Source organism: Oncorhynchus gorbuscha, linkage group LG01 (assembly GCF_021184085.1).
Source record: "Oncorhynchus gorbuscha isolate QuinsamMale2020 ecotype Even-year linkage group LG01, OgorEven_v1.0, whole genome shotgun sequence".
In the NCBI taxonomy this organism is placed as follows: Eukaryota; Metazoa; Chordata; class Actinopteri; order Salmoniformes; family Salmonidae; genus Oncorhynchus; species Oncorhynchus gorbuscha.
Genome location: NC_060173.1, coordinates 6,034,380 through 6,048,375, shown reverse-complemented (window position 1 = coordinate 6,048,375; position 13,996 = coordinate 6,034,380). Strand labels below are relative to the sequence as shown.

Here is a 13,996-nt window from a genome sequence, read left to right as displayed (position 1 = left end):
TATCCAGCAACTAGGTAAGATCTAAACACAGACTAGAAATAGATTTCTATTGTATTTCTATCCATTTCTATGTCTAAAACAAGGTAGATGGATATCACATCTTTCCTGAGAATCTAGATAAAAATTCAACATGGACAAAATTGCTCTAATCCTTTTTTAAATACGATTCAAATAAGATTCTCCTGCATGTTTGTTTGTTGTTATGTCCACGTTTATCCTTTTTATAATGATACAGCACTGCAACAAAAAAACAACAAGTATAAACTGTTTCTCAAAGACAAGACATCACAATCCTACTAGTTCCTGCTAAGCTCCTTCCATAAAATAAAACATCCTTCCAAAAGCAATAACCCATAATATTTTCGGAAACATGGCATTGGCTCTAGTAAGACTGTATTGTATATTCTTCTATTCAAAGCGAATCAGAATTACGGGGCAGTGCAAGTGTCTGTCTGGCACATGGAAGCCGAGAATTTCAGCTGGAAAAATGTGTAATAGTAACAACAACAATGTGCATGGTTGGAGTGTTGGTCCACGCTAAGGGATAGATGGGTGAGTTCAGTAAAACATATGCTTAGGGGAAACCTTTTGGAGCAAAATCAAAACATTACATCATCCTATTCTGAATTGAACCCTAAATTGTGAATTTTGTTCTCATTTGATGATCATCCCTTTTCATCTCGGTCTGTCCCTCACCTACCCTGTGTGGCTCCGTTTTTATCTCTCATGCCAACTGACGATTCCATAAGGAGTTGACGAGAAACAGACTGGCACCCTGGCTATAGCTCACCTCCCTCTCACCCTCTCCTCCACCCTGGCTATATCTCACCCTCCCCTCCACCCTGGCTATATCTCACCCTCCCCTCCACCCTGGCTATATCTCACCCTCCCCTCCACCCTGGCTATATATCACCCCCCCTCTCACCCTCCCCTCCACCCTGGCTATATATCACCCTCCCCTCCACCCTGGCTATATCTCACCCTCCCCACCCTCCCCTCCACCCTGGCTATATATCACCCCCCTCTCACCCTCCCCTCCACCCTGGCTATATCTCACCCCCTCTCACACTCCCCTCCACCCTGGCTATATCTCACCTCCACCCTGGCTATATCTCACCCCCCGCTCACATTCCCCCCATCTCCCACCCTGACACTCCCCTCCACCCTGGCTATATCTCACCCCCTCCACCCTGGCTATATCTCACCCCCCTCCACCCTGGCTATATCTCACCCCCCCCTCTCACACTCCCCCCATCTCCCACCCTGACACTCTCCTCCACTCTGCCCTACATGCCCGGGTCGTCGTAGTTATAGGTGGGTGCCTGTGAGTACTGGGGTTGTTGCTGCTGCATGGCTCCCTGCGCCACCCCTACAGCGGCCTGCTGCGCTGCCTGCTGGACGTGAGGGTTCTTCCAGGCCCCGGTGGTCCACTCCTCCTGGGCTTTACTCATACTGCCCCCAGTGCCACGGTACATGTTGTGCACCTGGAGAGTCAGAGAGATGGTATTAGAGTGAGTTATATTACTGTAGCTAGTGTATGAGAGAGACGTACAGAATACTGGCCCGGTGCCACGGTACATGTTGTCAGGGAGACATGGTGTGTGAGTTATATTACTGCAAGTAACACAGAGGTCTTGAGAATGAATATGGTCTTTTCTCTCCGAGAGAAAAACATATTTTTTGTTGATGTTTTGTGTATTTCACTTGTTTTGGCAATGTAAACCCGTTTCCCATGCCAATAAAGCCCTTTCAATTGAACTGAATAGAGAGAGAGAGAGCGAGAAAGTCAAACGGAGGACAGAGAGAAAGAGTACTGTCCTTTAGTGCAGCGGTACATGTTTTGCGTGTGGAGAGAGAAAGAACGAAATAGTGTGAGAGACATACAGACATACAGTCAGGTCCAAAATGATTGGCACCCTTGATAAAGATGAGCAAAAACACTATAAAATAAATAATTAAAATACTGAGCTACATTGTGTATGCAAAAAAAAAAAGAAAAAAAAATGGGAAACTCATATTTTATACAATTGCTCAGAAAAATAGATTTTAACAAGGGCAAAACAAATATTGCCACCCCTGTACCCCAGAACCCTCCCCTTGGTAGGATAACGACACAGAGCCTTTTTTCTAAAATCTTTAATGAGTTGGGGAACACATTGGGAAGAATCTTAGACCATTCCTCCATACAGAATCTTTCCAGATCCTTGATATCCTATGTATGCACTTATGGACTGCTTTCTTTAATTCAAACCACCGGTTTTCAATGGGGTTTCGATCATGGCTGGAAACTGAGATGGTTATTGCAAAATTTCATTTTTTTTGTGGTGAATTAACCATTTCTTTGTGGATTTCGATGTGTCCTTGGGGGGTTATTGTCTTACTGGGAGATACACTTGTGGTCAAGTTTCAACCTTCTAGCAGAGGCAACCAGGGTTTATAAATGTCCTGGTACTGTGTAAAGTTCATGATGCCGTTGACCTTAAGAGCCCCAGGACGGAAGCAAAATAGCCCCATAACATCAAAGATTTATTACCATATTTTACAGTAGATAGAGGGTATTTTCTTCCCTATTTTCATATCATTTGACCATATAAATGCTAATACTTTTGGACCAGACTGTATATAATACTGGCCCCGGTGTCACGGTACATGTTGTGGACCTGGAGAGAGTCAGGGAGAGATTGAAATGATGTTAGAGATTCATATTACTGCTTGTCAAACAACAAAAAGGTAAAAAGACAGACCAGGCCAAAACAAAAAATTGGCCAACGGCACCATCAACTCTGGTGTGGACCTGCACGAGTCAGAGATATATATATATATTTTTTAAACTGTGGCATTAACTAACATTTCAGTGTTCAAACATCAATGAGGGGTTAAATGTGCCTCGAGTTAGCAAAAGGGATTATTTTTTTAAACTGTGGCATTAACTAACATTTCAGTGTTCAAACATCAATGAGGGGTTAAATGTGCCCCGAGTTAGCAAAAGGGATTATTTTTCAAAACTGTGGCATTAACTAACATTTCAGTGTTCAAACATCAATGAGGGGTTAAATGTGCCCCGAGTTAGCAAAAGGGATTCTTTTTTTAAAACTGTGGCATTAACTAACATTTCAGTGTTCAAACATCAATGAGGGGTTAAATGTGACCCGAGTTAGCAAAAGGGATTATTTTTTTAAACTGTGGCATTAACTAACATTTCAGTGTTCAAACATCAATGAGGGGTTAAATGTGCCCCGAGTTAGCAAAAGGGATTCTTTTTTTAACCGCCAGTCCTTGAGATTTTGAGAGTCTTATTACAGCCAAGTCAAACTAAAGTCGCAATAAATAAATACTGTCTTTGCTCTAAATAAGATCTGATCTCCTGTTACTATAGCAACCCATCAGGTAGTTGTCCTCCGCAGGTCACAGACTTACAGATTTTTTTTCTTCTTCTAGAACGCATGGTCAATAGGGCCCGGAACATAATTGCAAATAATTAGTAGACTGCAAATTGACCACAAGAAGCCCAAACAGATATAATATTTGACTAAAACATAATCATTACTTTGATATGTATACAATCAAATACTATATATATATATATATATCTCTCTATTATTTGTGGGAATAATTTGTTACAGATTTCCTACATTTTAAATCACTTGGAACAGATTTGCTGGTGTTTTTAGTCTTATGTCCAATGACAAAAAAAAAAAAAAAATATATTAACTTGGGGGACCAATAAAATCACCCGCAGGCAAAGTTCGTCCCGCAAGGTTGGGGACCCCTGACATAGTTGGGGACCCCTGACATACAGTAACATGAACCACACATTTCACATAGTTACTAGAGTTGCATTATACTGTAGTCAGAGTGAGAAAAGTGGTCGCTAGTGCTGAAGTGTAAAGTGTATATTGTACCTTGGTGAGCCCGGTGAAGGAGAGGACAGCCATGGCAGTGAACATGATGGTGGGGATCAGCATGACAACAGCAGAGCCTATATTGGTGCTGAAGAAGGTGATGGTAGCCAGCCAGCCACTAGAGGAAGGAAGGAGAAGAAGAAACAAGTGGATGACTGTTCTAAGGCAGGGTTCCCTAATGGTAACAATACAATTAAACAGTAGGCCAATGGCTGACAATCAGGTCAATCAATAAAATAGTTTAGCCCTTTTTACATCAACTGTTGTCACAAAATGATTAACCCGGCCAAGACCCCATTAAAGAGCACCGACATTGGCAAGGAAAAGCTCCCTAGAAGGAAGAAACCTTAAGAGGGACCAGACTCAGAGGCCATTCCTTTTACAGCCAATATTCACGACTTTCGCCAACAATTTAAAACGTTTGTTTTAGTTTTTTTTATACTGACGTTTTGGCCATCAGTGTAGGGCTAGGCGGTATACTGTATTTTACTACATCGGTATTGATGCATGGACCGGCTTGGGTTTTACTTTAACTTCTATGGTGGTATTTGAATGTTTGGTTTGTTAAATGTGATACGCATCCCTCTCTATTCTCTCTCTCCACGCCGCTTCAACAGTACTAGACCCGCCCCCTGTCACTCAAGGAGCGCATTTGTTGTTGCTTGACCACGAGACACTTTTGTTCAGTCTACATGGTCAATGCAGCACACACACTATATCAATGTTGTTACCAATTTGATCTGAATATAAATCCACAAGCGTTCTATAATTACAATATTAGTTTGTGTTTCTTACATCTGCAAATAGCTAGTTTTTAATTTTCTTAGCAAGGTAAGCTAAATCGTGTTAGCCACTCATGCTAATCGCTAGTTAGCTGGCTATAAAAGTAGTCAGAGCAAACGTAGCTAGCTAATACAGCCTGATACCAGTGCTGGTGCAGGCCTAAATCAGCATTTTGTTTGCGCAACAGTATCTTCTAAATCGATGAGAAATAGGCAAAGCATGAATATGTTGGCTATATGAATAAAGATGTAATGTAGCCAAAGATTATAGGGGCCCCTAGGAAACACTGAACATCACTTTGGTTCCTAACCTATCACAATAACACGTCCATGGCATTTTCCTTCGTTGTCATGTCAACCACTGTATTCAAAGTACCCACTATTATTTATATTCTAACTATAGAATTATAATAAACATTCCAAAAGTTCACCCAAGTGTTTTGATCTAAATCGCAATTTCAACATTTGGTTAAATATAAGGCCTAGTTATTTTGTCCATATCATGGCAGTGTGGAAATGATCTCAAATGAGTGCAGGAAAGGCTAAATTTGATGGAAATGCAGGAAATTGTATTAGGTTGAAGTTGAATTGAACTGTATAAACCAATCAGAATGGAGAAAGACCCATTTAAATAATTTAGAATATGTGTTGCTTCCATAGGGTCACTCAATAATAAAGCAAATTTAGAATTTTTATTAATCAAAAACATAAAATATCGTCAATTTAAAAAAAAACTAAAAACCATATATGATATGATATTTAGGCAATATCGCCCAGCCCTATGTCAATGGCCTTCATCAGACTGAACCAGGCTCTATCCTTACCAGACGCCCCAGCCTGGGATGCCTATACACTGAATGATGCTGATCACCACCTGGGCCATGAACACGAAGAAGAACGCCATGAAGTTGAACGAGCTGTCAGTCCTAAAAAGGGGGGAGAAGAAGTAAATCTAGTCAGAAATCCAGGATTTAACCTACTGTGGAAATGGTCTACTGTAACTTGACTTGACGTCCTCTCTGCCTCATGAGAACTTAACACACGGTGTCAGAAGTGGACTCCAGATGTATGAGCTACGTTGTTGCCCCAATCACCTTCTCATTAAACATGTACTGTACGTTAACTTTAAATCACTTCTCTCCGCCTCATCCATGACAGTATAACGTAACATAAGGGTGTGTGCGTTGAGTAAGACAGAACGGTGTTCAACATTTATTTCAATGGAATCGGTACTGTTACTGAACGACCAAACTTTGGCAAAATGTTGAACCGAAATGAACGCACCCCAGGTGTCAGAAAGGATGTACTTACTTGAAGGCCTTGTAGATGGGTCTGAACCAGCACACGTAGGAACAGGGGGTGAACAGGATGAGCCACAGAATGGCCATGCCAAAGTTAGTGGCTCCACCCCCGCCGCACATCCACGCCAGGCAGCCAATCAGATTGACCGCCAAGGTGGCACTGTTAACTGTAACAATAACCGGTGGGGGGGTTAAATAACTATATTAATGGTCGACTTTGCATTATTTGAACTGCTGCAGCATTGGTCATGTTCATTAGGGCATGCAATGGAAATAAGGAACAACACGGTTTGTTATTGGATGATTAATCTAGCAAAGTAAAGTTTAATTGGTTACTTCAGATTTGTATAGGAGTCTGCAGAGACAGTAAAAGGTAGCTTTATGTATGGGAGTCTACAGAGACAGTAGCTTTATGTATGAGAGTCTACAGAGACAGTAGCTTTATGTATGGGAGTCTACAGAGACAGTAGCTTTATGTATGGGAGTCTACAGAGACAGTAGCTTTATGTATGAGAGTCTACAGAGCCAGTAACGGTAGCTTTATGTATGGGAGTCGACAGAGCCAGTAACGGTAGCTTTATGTATGGGAGTCGACAGAGCCAGTAACGGTAGCATTATGTATGGGAGTCTGCAGAGACAGTAAAGGTAGCTTTATGTATGAGAGTCTACAGAGACAGTAGCTTTATGTATGGGAGTCTACAGAGACAGTAGATTTATGTATGGGAGTCTACAGAGACAGTAGCTTTATGTATGGGGTCTACAGAGCCAGTAGCTTTATGTATGGGGTCTACAGAGCCAGTAACGAACGGTAGCTTTATGTATGAGAGTCTGCAGAGACAGTAAAGGTAGCTTTATGTATGGGAGTCTACAGAGACAGTAGCTTTATGTATGGGAGTCTACAGAGACAGTAGCTTTATGTATGGGAGTCTACAGAGCCAGTAGCTTTATGTATGGGGTCTACAGAGCCAGTAGCTTTATGTATGGGAGTCTGCAGAGCCAGTAATGGTAGCTTTATGTATGGGAGTCTGCAGAGACAGTAAAGGTAGCTTTATGTATGGGAGTCTACAGAGACAGTAGCTTTATGTATGGGAGTCTACAGAGACAGTAGCTTTATGTATGGGAGTCTACAGAGCCAGTAGCTTTATGTATGGGGTCTACAGAGCCAGTAGCTTTATGTATGGGGTCTACAGAGCCAGTAACGGTAGCTTTATGTATGGGAGTCTACAAAGCCAGTAACGGTAGCTTTATGTATGGGAGTCTACAGAGACAGTAGCTTTATGTATGAGAGTCTACAGAGACAGTAGCTTTATGTATGGGAGTCGACAGAGCCAGTAACGGTAGCTTTATGTATGGGAGTCGACAGAGCCAGTAACGGTAGCATTATGTATGGGAGTCGACAGAGACAGTAGCTTTATGTATGGGAGTCTACAGAGACAGTAGCTTTATGTATGGGAGTCTACAGAGACAGTAGCTTTATGTATGGGAGTCTACAGAGACAGTAGCTTTATGTATGGGGTCTACAGAGCCAGTAGCTTTATGTATGGGGTCTACAGAGCCAGTAACGGTAGCTTTATGTATGGGAGTCTGCAGAGACAGTAAAGGTAGCTTTATGTATGGGAGTCTGCAGAGACAGTAGCTTTATGTATGGGAGTCTACAGAGACAGTAGCTTTATGTATGGGAGTCTACAGAGCCAGTAGCTTTATGTATGGGGTCTACAGAGCCAGTAGCTTTATGTATGGGGTCTACAGAGCCAGTAACGGTAGCTTTATGTATGGGAGTCTACAAAGCCAGTAACGGTAGCTTTATGTATGGGAGTCGACAGAGACAGTAACGGTAGCTTTATGTATGGGAGTCTACAGAGACAGTAGCTTTATGTATGGGAGTCTACAGAGACAGTAGCTTCATGTATGGGAGTCTACAGAGACAGTAGCTTTATGTATGGGAATCGACAGAGCCAGTAACGGTAGCTTTATGGTTTAGAATCTGAGATATAAAGGAAAGATCTCTATGACCAAGTTATGGTCTGCTTCTTTTTTTGTATATCTTTTTTTTAACGAGGCAAGTCAATGAATAAAAATAACACTATAGAGGGCACCATTTGGGACTTTCTAAAACTAAAGCAATCAGCTATCCATTCAACACACAATACACTGACTAGTAGGCTAAGAGGCACAAACTAATCATGACCTATTTCTGAATTGAAACTTACTTTTATATTCCCCCCGGCCTGAGTGATAATGAAATGAAAATTACAAATGAATAAGAAATACAAATCATCCATATATAAAAGTTTACGATTTAACCATTAGCTTCATGTTCAGTTATTGTTGTCAGGTTAATGGTATAGAGATGGGAGGCTTTAAACTAGTGGAAGATGATTGTGATGAAAAAAAGACAAAACATTATTATTGGATGGATTCCTATATATCACAAATCAGCTATACCAGCCTTCCTGCTACTGTATACCTGTGTTTCCTCATATTATTTTGGGTAAAAAACACACACAGGTGATGTTAAAAGGAAGGCCAAACAGTAGCAGATGAGGCACTTAACAGTTTACCGGTATGTCGTCCACTTTAGTGATCTAAACATTAAATACAGTATGTAAATGGGATTGTTAAGAGTGAGCCAGTGGTGCCCGGTACGCAGTACCGGCACCTCTAATATTCTACCGGCATCTCTTTGAAGAATATAAGCTGTGATACATGATGGTAATTGAAATATAAAGAGTACCTTTGGAACATTTGAAGCTGGGTTACCCACACACCCAAATTTAGCCAAGTTCAGGACCGGACCTAAAAGCATTCTCAACGGAAAATGCCATATAAGAACTAGCTTTGCTATATCTATGTCTGGGAAACCAGTCCAGATGCCTCAGTCTCTAATCACAGGGTGTCTTCCAAATGTCACCCTGTTCCCTATACATGTACACTACTTCGTTTGGACCAGAAACCCTTAGCTTGGACCGGAAACCCTTAGCTTGGACCGGAAACCCTTAGCTTGGACCGGAAACCCTTAGCTTGGACCGGAAACCCTTAGCTTGGACCGGAAACCCTTAGCTTGGACCGGAAACCCTTAGCTTGGACCGGAAACCCTTAGCTTGGACCGGAAACCCTTAGCTTGGACCGGAAACCCTTAGCTTGGACCGGAAACCCTTAGCTTGGACCGGAAACCCTTAGCTTGGACCAGAAACCCATAGCTTGGACCAGAAACCCATAGCTTGGACCAGAAACCCTTAGTTTGGACCAGAGACCCTTAGTTTGGACCAGAGACCCTTAGTTTGGACCAGAAACCCATAGCTTGGACCAGAAACCCATAGCTTGGACCAGAAACCCTATGTGCCCTGGTTAAAAGTAGTGCACGACAAAAACAATAAAAAGGTGCCATTTGAGATCAGCCACACTCACAGATCCATAGGTAGTACAGCTTCTTGCACATGGAACGGTGTACATCTGGGATCTCGTTAAAATCCTGATAGAAACATGGCCTCAGAGGGATGAAGCGAGGCAGGGGAGGGAAATTGTTTTCTGCGAAAAAAAAAAGAAAAAAAAGGACAAAGCTATCACGTTGATGTGGCTGGTAATTCCCTTTTAATAGTCAGATCTTGAATGAAAACAATATATTATTTTGGGTTGAAGTACAGGTCATTGAACCTGATCAGGACAACATTTGTACTTGATGAATAAAATATTACTGTTAAGCAATGTGCAGTCATACTACAATTATATGATAATAACATGCTTATAACTATACCTTTAAAAAAAAAGTCATAATTCAATACACACAGAAGTCACACTAACAAAATCTCTACTATGATGATATCCTTGTATGAATGAGCTCATTAAAAATCAGTTATAACCTACCTGCCATTACAACTGGATCTGTCCCTCCAGTTGAAAATAAAATATGATCCAACACCCAATTGCCTTGGAAATTAAAACTGAAAAGAATATTAAGTTGTATTAATCAAAGTATAATATCATATGTTTTTGGCTTATCTATCATAAAAGCTATAAATTACCTTCATATTCAATCCAGAAACAAATTGGCTATACAATATTTTGCCCAGGTCATATGAAATGTCGATATGACTATGAAAAACATTGAGTGGCCAATGCATGAGGTACCTGTGAAATGACACCAAAACCGGCTGTCCCAGTGTCCCTCCCAGTGTGCTTTGCGCTCATATATAGCTAGCCCACCAGCTCCACTGCTACAATATGAGATTACAATGTAATGTGCAGCACTGCATGAAAAGCAACGTTTCTGGGTGAAATCGGATCTGCTATATTCCCGTGAAATTTAAGGTGCCCGGTCGTGGGTGGGAATTTCCCAATTTGATTGTGGACTCCTGTAGACTTCCGCGCATCCGCGATATGGTAATTGTGTTATAGTCAATTCCCAATTATGCATTAATACGTTTCTGGAAATATCCGGGCCGTGCACGTAAAGTAAAGTAAATTCTCAAATGCCAAATGCCACAGGCACGTACCTCTCAAACTCGTGTGTTGGAAGAGAAGCCAACTCTCTAATGTGCTAACATTATCTAGCTCAGCGCTAGGCTTTTAGCTTATATTGTAGCTGGCTAGCTGTTCTTAGGATTTTGTTACATTTAACGTAATGCATGGGTGTATATATAGTGGTTTTGCACATTTATTGATAAATTAGCTAACACTAGCTAGCCCGGTTCAAACCCTGATGCATCATACATACGTAACAGTATAACTTTAGACCGTCCCCTCGTCCATACCCGGGCTCGAACCAGAGACTCTCTGCACACATCAACAACAGTCACCCTCGAAGCATCGTTACCCATCGCTCCACAAAAGCCGCGGCCCTTGCAGAGCAAGGGGAACCACTACTTCAAGGTCTCGAAGCGAGTGACGTCACCGATTGAAACGCTACCAGCGCGCACCACCGCTAACTAGCTAGCCATTTCACATCCGTTACACTCACCCCCCTTTTGATGACCTCCTTTTCCGTAGCAACCAGTGATACGGGTCACGGCACCAATGTAACAGTATGACTTTAGTCCGTCCCCTGAAAGGCAAGCTACCAACGACTAGCATAAGCTTTCAGTGTGTGTGTTTGTGTGTGGGGGGGGGGGGGTAAGCAGGCCATTTACTGACATTTATGGGAGAGACGTGGGCGTACGTGGGCAGAGATGTATTGCAACTGATATCAAAGGCGTGCACTGGAACTTCAAGATGTGTCCTGGTAAGTGGGTGGATGTGTCTACACTGAACCATTGATGGTGTTATCGGAGATTTACGGGACCAAACAATGTTGGACACGTGCCTGCTAATTTTCAGAAACGGTACGTTTTTACGGACTTGTGGATGGTTCGACCCGTAAATGTGCATTTTCATGCAGTGACATGTTACTTCAATGATGCATCAGACAAGCCTTTTAAAAATACAACCCATACTCTAAATGGGAGAGATACAGTGCCTTCGGAAAGTATTCAGATCCCTGGACTTTTTTCACGTTACAGCCTTATTCTAAAATGGATGAAATTGTTTTCCCCCCTCGTCAATCTATACACAATACCACATAATGAAAAAGCAAAAACAATATCACATTTACATTAGTATTCAGACCCTTTACTCTGTACTTTGTTGAAGCATCGTTGCTCAGCGATTACAGCCTTGAGACTTCTTGGGTATGACGCTACAAGCTTGGCACACCTGTATTTGGGGTGTTTCTCCCATTTCTTCTCTGCAGATCCTCTCAAGCTCTGTCAGGTTGGATGGGGAGCGTCGCTGCACAGCTATTTTTAGGTCTCTCCAGAGATGTTCGATCGGGTTCAAGTCCGGGCCCTGGCTGGGCCACTCAAGGACATTCAGAGACTTGTCCCGAAGCTACTCCGGCGTTGTCTTGGCTGTGTGCTTATGCTGTCCTCTTGGAAGATGAACCTTATACCAGAGTCTGAGGTCCTGAGCAGGAGCAGGTTTTCATCAAGGATCTCTTTACTTTGCTCTGTTCATCTTTCCCTCGATCCTGACTATTCTCTCAGTCCTTGACTCTGAAAAACGTCCCCACAGCTTGACGCTGCCACCACCATGCTTCACCGTATGGATGGTACCAGGTCTCCTACAGACGTGACACTTGGCATTCAGGCCAAAGAGTTCAATCTTGGTTTCATCAGACCAGAGAATCTTGTGTCTCATGGTCTGAGAGTCTTTAGGTGTATTTTGGCAAACTATAAGCGGGCTGTCATGTGCTTTTTAACGGAGGAGTGGCTTCCATCTGGCCACTCTACCATAAAGGCCTGATTGGTGGAGTGCTACAGAGATGTATGTATTTTTGGAAGGTTCTCCCATCTCCACAAAGGAACACTAGAGCTCTATGACCATCGGGCTCTTGGTCACCTCCCTGACCAAGGCCCTTCTCCCCCGATTACTCAGTTTGGCTGGGCGGCCAGGTCTAGGAAGAGTCTTGGTGGTTCCAAACTTTTTCCATGTAAGAATGATGGAGGCCACTGTGTTCTTGGGGATCTTCAATGCTGCTGAAATGTTTTGATGCCAATCCCCAGATCTGTGCCTCGACACAATCCTGTCTCGGAGCTCTACGGACAATTCCTTCGAACCTAATGGCTTGGTTTTTGCTCTGACATGTGACACATTCTATAGACAGGTGTGTGCCTTTCCAAATCATGTCCAATCAAATGAATTTACCACAGGTGGACTCCACGTTGTAGAAACATCTCAAGGATGATTCAATGGAAACAGGATGCACCTGAGCTCAAGTCTCATAGCAAAAGGTCTGAATACTTAAGGTATTAACAAAAACCTGTTTTCGCTTTGTCATTATTTGGGTAGTGTGTAGATAGATGAGGAAAATAATTTAATTAAATCCTAAATCAGAAACATAACAAAATGTGGAAAGAGTAAAGGGGTCTGAATAATTTCAGAATGCACTGTACATTGTAGCCTACAAAAGATTATTTAAAACAATTTTAATAAAGCTTGACAGTGTGATGAAGAATATTTGCAGCTATCTCAATCATATTTTGACGACTGAAATAATCACATTTTGGCCCATTCAAAATGTGTCATGTCCATCAGAGGTTGAGTCTGTGTGGATGAAGGGCATTTTCCCAGCATATATTCTTGCACCAAATAATACCATCATACTGATAATAAACGATGTTTTGAGACCACGAATCTATGCAACATGAGGTTGTTTTTTTTTCAATTCAGATTTGTTTTTCAGTTTAAAGGATGGGCAGGATGCAAGATGCCGCTGTTTGTATGATACAATTGCATCGTGATGAGCGCTACTGTCAATGGAGAAGCAGCGCCCTTCAGAGGAGTAGAGCCTAGCCTACGACATGATAAGGTATTTTTCAGCTGAACTCAATAAAACAAGTCTGACGTTTGTACCTTTCTTGCCGCATTTACATTCTATTTATGCACAGATCATTCTGTAAATCTGTAATTTGCTCAATCGTGTTACTTAAACAGAATGAATGAATGGAATGGAAATAACACGGTATGGATTCGTTAGAATGGTTTTATTTCTTACCTCCTTTTGTTTCCCCCACAAACCACCAGTGCTGATACTATGCAACGTCTGTCAATTGCATTCTATGACGATATTCTTCACGAAACACAATAATACGCGCTTGTGAAATTAATCGAGAGACAGAAATTCAAAATTCGACTAAAATCAGAAATGTCTTCACCCACCGACAGCTTGGGAGTAGAACGCAATCACGTGACGTCACGTTTCTCCCCTCTCGCTCGCTCTCTTTTTACGCACGTACCGGTTGCACGAGGAACGGTTTGAGGAAACGGTTTTGTTGCTGGCCAGAACCGAACAAACCACTTACTAGCAAGTACAGAATTTATTTCTAAACCACTCCAATAAAAGTGTAAGTACCCAGTAAAATACTACTTGAGTGAAAGTCTAAAAGTATATTAAATGGAGTTTTTTATTTGTTTAATTTCACCTTTATTTAACCAGGTAGGCTAGTTGAGAACAAGTTCTCAGTTAAGTAGCAAGTGT

At 42.0% G+C, this 13,996-nt stretch overlaps 1 protein-coding gene across 2 annotated transcripts; it reads right to left on the bottom strand.

The window, feature by feature from the left end:
- Positions 1–1,260: 1,260 nt before the first annotated feature.
- On the bottom strand, positions 1,261–13,730 carry LOC123995048 (secretory carrier-associated membrane protein 5). 2 transcript variants are annotated; one of them, XM_046298359.1, is made up of 7 exons: positions 13,514–13,730; positions 9,850–9,926; positions 9,394–9,513; positions 5,996–6,152; positions 5,509–5,610; positions 3,903–4,020; positions 1,261–1,484 (listed from the first exon to the last, which is right to left on the bottom strand). In XM_046298359.1, exons 2-7 carry the CDS (start codon positions 9,854–9,856, stop codon positions 1,287–1,289), a joined length of 702 nt encoding a protein of 233 aa, XP_046154315.1. In that variant the 5' UTR covers positions 9,857–9,926; positions 13,514–13,730; the 3' UTR covers positions 1,261–1,286. The 2 variants fall into 2 exon arrangements, with proteins under 2 accessions (XP_046154315.1, XP_046154400.1); XM_046298444.1 differs by lacking the exon at positions 13,514–13,730 and adding an exon at positions 10,114–10,153.
- Between the last annotated feature and the right edge of the window lie 266 nt (positions 13,731–13,996).

Bases quoted from the DNA above. Each gene is read 5' to 3' on its own strand.
- LOC123995048 (XM_046298359.1), bottom strand. The intron at 6,153-9,393 runs GTGAGTGTGGCT...TTATTGTTACAG, and splicing joins GCTGTACTACCTATGGATCT to TTAACAGTGCCACCTTGGCG. The intron at 4,021-5,508 runs GTAAGGATAGAG...TCCTTCCTCTAG, and splicing joins ATCCCAGGCTGGGGCGTCTG to TGGCTGGCTGGCTACCATCA.